At 54.3% G+C, this 5,710-nt stretch overlaps 2 protein-coding genes across 2 annotated transcripts; both read right to left on the bottom strand.

Moving 5' to 3' along the window:
* Nucleotides 1-1,116: 1,116 nt before the first annotated feature.
* Nucleotides 1,117-1,668, bottom strand: GUITHDRAFT_122722 (hypothetical protein; the record flags this gene model as incomplete). The annotated part of the gene is made up of 1 exon (XM_005817997.1): nt 1,117-1,668. One exon carries the CDS (start codon nt 1,666-1,668, stop codon nt 1,117-1,119), a length of 552 nt encoding a protein of 183 aa, XP_005818054.1.
* A 1,320-nt stretch (nt 1,669-2,988) lies between these two features.
* Nucleotides 2,989-3,768, bottom strand: GUITHDRAFT_83445 (hypothetical protein; the record flags this gene model as incomplete). The annotated part of the gene is made up of 1 exon (XM_005817996.1): nt 2,989-3,768. The coding sequence occupies one exon, from the start codon at nt 3,766-3,768 to the stop codon at nt 2,989-2,991; it is 780 nt and encodes a 259-aa protein (XP_005818053.1).
* Nucleotides 3,769-5,710: the final 1,942 nt, after the last annotated feature.

The following is a 5,710-nucleotide window of genomic DNA, read 5'->3' as shown; positions in this document are numbered from 1 at the left end:
GAGCGACGAGCGAGCGAGCGGGAGTGGGGGGGGGGTTAGGAAGGGATGGATGGAGCAAGGATAGGAGCAATGGAAGCAAGGAGGGAAAGAGGGATCCAAGAAAGAAGGCAGGCAGGCAAGGGCACCGAGGGGCGGAAAGGAGGGGGTTAAGGGAGAGAGGGTGGGATGAAAAAAGGTGAACCATAATTTCTCATGCATTCCAACTCTGTGCACTGGCAGAATGTAAGAAACCCTGAAGTGCGCAAAAGCGAGGATCTGTCAACGAGGCACGGAAAATCTGCCTCGGAAACAACGCAGCAGATGTGCATCAAACGAGCAATGAAAAATGTCATTTTTAAAGGTTATTGAATAAAGACATGGTGTGCAGGGCGCCACATTTAAGAAAGGAGAAATGCAGATTGTAAGGAATACGTGAAGAGGAAGATAGGAAGGTATGCAAGCAGCTTAAGGAAGAGAATAGGGGGGACGAGACGAGGGAGAGACGACGAGAAAGAAACAAGGGAGAGGCGAGGGAGAAACAAGGGAGAGGCGAGGGAGAGGCGAGGGAGAGGCGAGGGAGAGGCGAGGGAGAGGCGAGGGAGAGGCGAGGGAGAGGCGAGGGAGAGAGAGGAGGGGTGGTCGTAGAAGAGGGGGGTTGGGTGGGGGAGGGTGGAAGTTTGTTGGCAGTCTTGCCTGCGTCCTCCAGCCCCCGTCCTGTCTCCACACGAGACAAAGGTTTTAATGTGTATCCCTCAAAAACGTTTTAAGAGCCGAAACTTCTAGATGCTTTACTACACGGTGAGTGAGTCAGCTACGACATGCCGTTTGAAGAGACTCGTTTTCGTGTATGTTGGTAACACTACTCCTTCACTTCTTTAAAACTCGTGAGCAATAATGGCAGAACTGCAGAAAATATGCTCTTTGAGGAGTTGGAGTTGGAGTATCGACGGTCAACAATGAGATAGTAAAGATTTCAAGTTTCTTTCACTTCATGTAGACAGGCAGGACAGGCTGTCTAGGTTTCAACATTTGACTTTCAGACGACCATAGTGTAATCGACCACATGATAGAGGTTCAGAAACATAGTTTCCACGCATCAGGTATTTTCTTGTAATCATGAAAAGTTAAGAGGATGTTCTAGTTGTTCAGAAAGTATCCGATACGCTCTGCATCCATAAGCCAGCCGTTATGATGGCTCGAGCTGCTCCGGCTGAATTCATCGCACACGCCTCCTTGGGGGACCTCGTTGACTTGAGCTGGTGATCCTGCCATGCCAACAATCTTGACATCGTGACTATCGCTGGGTGCGGGATCATCCTTGACGTCTGTCTCAGCATGAGCGGGTGTTTTCTTCTCTCTTCTTGTTCGCTTGATCTTCTGGCATTCGTTGCAAATGGTCTTCTCCCCAGACACAGTGTACAAACATCCCTCGCAAATTTCATCACCTTCATACGTTTCTCTTTCCTTGACAGTCCAGTCTTGTAGGGTAGCCCTTACCCACGTTCGTCTTCGCCATATGTCTCGGATGGCCTTGGGTGTTATGCCGAATCTCAAGGCGAGTATAGAGCTGGACACAATGGGCTTTGCTTTCTCGATCGGACGGCAAGCGAAGATGTAAAGTGCAAGCTCGTCGTTGATCACGTTACGCGGCTTTGAATCGTTTCCTTGGCGGTTTATGATCGACTTCATGACTTGGCTCTTGCTAAGAACTGTCAAAGCTGAACCTCGACTTGGGCGGCTCGCTTGATGTACGCAACAGACGCACTATGAAGCTGTGGAATAATGCAACGTCGAAGGTCAGATGTTTGATCTTCTCAAGCAAGGTCAGCCAGGAGCTTCAAATCACGATGGTTCTTGGCAGCTTGAAGTCCGCGTATCGATCGAGGTGACTGGTTGTGGAGTGGCGGCAGACTGGAGGAGCGCAAGGCCTGCGATGAAGTAAAAAAACTGGCGTGCGGAACGGTGGGGGAGCGACGGCCGGGAGACCGCATCCTTTCAACAAGCACATGTCCCATGGGGTGCGCGGCTGGGGGGTACTTAAGTAGGGTGGGTGGGGAAATTGACATTGTGGAGGGGTGGGTGGTGTTTGACTGCGTTTTAGATATACGCGACGGTCAAGATTTTAAAAAGGTTTTACGCCAAGTCCGACGGGCCGAGCCGGTTGCCTTAAAACCTTCAATGGAAAGGCTCAAGAACCTGATTTTACTTGTTGCCCACAATTGCGAGGCGGCGTCAGAGTTGACTCTGATGGGGTAGTAAATACTTGCTGCCTCTTACTATTGTCCTTGATATCCCTGAGGCAGACTTGATGAATCTACCTTGCTCTGAATTTGGCCCAATGGCCGCGGCCCGGACCCGATCAAAATTATCATTGAATGACTCAATAACATCGTTTGGTCTTTTATACGATACGTTACACCCGAAATGTTTGGTAGTATTGGTGCCTGAAAATCATTTTTCTCAGGATTTAGCATGCTGCATTATAGTCTCACTGTGCTGCTATAAGCAAATCTCATTTCTAGCTCGCGAAAAATTCTCGCGACACAATTTTGCTGCACTTTGTGGTGAAGCCACAATTTCTGGAGACACAAGTTAGGAGAAGCTGTTGAGAGTGAACTATGGTAAGGCCAATGGCTGTTAAGAGGCATGCATGCATGCAGGCATGCAGGCAGGCAGGCAGGCAGGCAGGCAGGCAGGCAGGCAGGCAGGCAGGCAGGCAGGCAGGCAGGCAGGCAGGCAGGCAGGCAGGCAGGCAGGCAGGCAGGCAGGCAGGCAGGCAGGCAGGCAGGCAGGCAGGCAGGCAGGCAGGCAGGCTGGCAGGCAGGCAGGCTGGCAGGCAGGCTGGCTGGCATCCGGGCGCGGGAGAGAGGACAGGAAGGGAGTTGCAACGTAGAAGGGGCAGGAGAGCTTGTTGGGGGCATGTCATAATTTTACTTTAATCTGCATCATTCAAATCATATCGCTGATTCAGATCAGTTAAATCGCCATATCACTCCACCCAGCTGAAGCTTAGCCTTCCACTGTCCTTTCGCTGTCGCTCACCTTGATATCCATGTCTTCCGCTGCTCCTGCTCCTGCTCCTGCCCCTTCTCCTGCTCCTGCTCCTGCTCCTCCTGGTCCTGTTTTGATGCCTCTCACCCAGTACGTCTGCATTGCACCCTTGCCCTTGACCACGATCTTATGCTCGGAGTCTGTGAACCTCGGAACGATCTCGAACTCTGTCTTGCACTCCCGAAGCAGTCTGTACGTGACCTCCGTGACCTGCAGCGACAGCGCCTTGGATGTGCTTTCCATCCTCGAGGCAGTGTTCACCGTGTCCCCGAAGAAGCAGTACCTCGGCATGGCAGTGCCGACGACGCCGGCGACCACCGGGCCCGAGGCGATCCCGGCCCGGATTTTGAGCGCGAACTCACCCGCATTGTTGTGCTTGACGAGGTCGATGGCCTCGAGGGCGAACCGAACGACCCGCTCGGCAGCATCGGGGCCTGCCATGCGATCCGGCGCCCCTCCTACGACCATGTAGGCGTCTCCGATGGTCTCTACCTTGTATATGCCGTGCTTTGCGACGAGCTCGTCGAACTTGCAGTAGAGCTCGTTGAGCATCGCCATGACCTCCAGCGGGTGCATCTCGTTGGCCAGGTTGGTGAAGCCGACGATGTCCGAGAAGAAGATGGTGACGGTGCTGAAGACTTCCACCACCTGCCGCCCCTGCTGGAGCCTCTTGATAGCTCTGGCGGGCATGATGCGGTAGAGCAGCTGCTTCTGCATCTTGCGGCTCACAAGGATCATCAGCGCAAACGCGGCGATGCAGCATGACATCACGACGCAAGTGGCAATGGCAGCTGGAAGCCAGCCGGGGTGGAACCCGTTGTCATCGCCCACCGTGAGATTCCAGACGTTCCCTGGGACTTTCAAGGGCACCACGACGTAGTCGTTGGACATGGTCTTGTTGATCGAGGAGGCGATGACCTTGGAAGAGTAGATCAACTCTTTTCCATTGGCCACAACGTCCAATCTAGTCAAGTTGAACACCAGGCCCTCCTTCCGCATCACGTCGTGGATGCCGCTCTTCTGCAGTACTTCTCGGTAGTTGAACAGACAAACGGCAAACCCCCACCAGTTCACGTTGGGGATCGGAGCATTGACCTGCAACTCGAGAGGGTCCATGGACCCAGGAACGGCCCGGTCGACGAAGATAGGAAGGCGGCCAATCATGGCCGTTCCTCCCTGCACCAGGGGCACCGGCCCGGACATGACGAACCCTTCCTGGATGGCCTTGAGAGCGTCCGGACGTCTGTTGGGATCCCTGAGGAGATCGTGCCCAAGGGCCTTGGGGTCAGCTGGGGAGATCATGGAGACGATGCCCCTTGGAGCTAGCTGGAGGTTGACGATCGTGCTCGAGATCTTGTAGCTCCCTTGGTCTACAGTCTGGTAAATGTTCTTGACGATGCCGTTGAACTCTTCGACCAAGGAGGCGGGGATGCTCGACACGTTGCGAAAGTTGGAGCTGATGATGGGGAAATACATGGAGGTGTTGGCGAGCTGGAGGATCTCGTCTGTCGACCTCACGAAGGCTGCGAGGGTGAAGAGAGGCGAGAGGGCCTTGTCGAGCTGAGAGCTGAAGAACGCGCCCTGAGCATCGTGTCAGAGGTATCGAGGGACAACACAACATGTCATGACAATTTGAACGGCTTTTGCCTCCACCTCAATCCTCCTCCCATCGATCGCGCTGTGGGACATCCGTCAGCCTTGCATCGCAGAGGAGGGCAGAACTTCACCTTGCTCGCCAGTTCAAGATCAGGCCGATCCCGAGGATGCAGAGGGCAGCCCACAGGAGCATGAAGACGAGGAAGAGCTGCCAGTCCAGTCAGCGACGGCGGCACAGGAGGAGAGTGCGTCACCTGCCAAGAGATCCCCCGCATGAACGTCTGAGCGTACGACCGGAGCTCCAGCAGCTGCAGGAAGCGATCAGCTTGCGAGGCAATCAGGAGGAGCAACCCACTGTGTCACTGACGTACGCGGCAAACCCCGACTTCTCATCCTCGTCGTCATGGTCGAACGCCTTCACGTCCTCTGGCTTGAAGTTGGTGTAGTGCTCCCAGAAGTTGATTGATCCCGATGACACCCCCGACGAGCTTTTGGCTTTCATCCCCCTGGACACGAAGTCTGACCCTGCCCAGCTGGACCTGTCGTCTTTCTGCACGATCTCAGCCATGCTGTCTTCTGGCGTGCTTCGCTCGCTCGTGAACGTATCTCCAGCTTCCAGTGCCACCATGTTGATCGTGACGTCGCGAGTTGCCGCAGCGCAGTCATGGCCGCTCTGGTCCTTAAAGTCCATGTCTCTATGCCCGCCAGCGTTCATGGCGTCTGCACATGCACATCAAGGGGTTGGAAGCAGAGCTTCTTTGAACAGGTTCATTGTATCTACACCCTTGCATTGCAAGAACAGCCTTTCCTCGTAAGACACTGGCTACACTTGTCCTTTACAACCCCTGCTCTTCTTAAACTTTTCCCCTGCTCCTTTGCTGATACCTGCTACTCCATATCACGCATATATGCTTGCTTTCACACTCCTCTCCATTGCCACAATTCTTTTCCCCTCCCTTCCTACCCCCTCCCTTGCCCTCGTCCCCTGCCCCACTGCCAGCCTCTTCCTATCCCTTCCCTCTCCTCCTCCTCTCCCCACACAACCCCATTCCCTCATCCCTTCTCCAGCTCTCTCTCTCCCCCT

Source organism: Guillardia theta (assembly GCF_000315625.1).
Source record: "Guillardia theta CCMP2712 unplaced genomic scaffold GUITHscaffold_418, whole genome shotgun sequence".
Classification (NCBI taxonomy): Eukaryota; class Cryptophyceae; order Pyrenomonadales; family Geminigeraceae; genus Guillardia; species Guillardia theta.
Note: the sequence above shows the minus strand (reverse complement) of the source record. Positions and strands in the feature narration are given on the sequence as shown.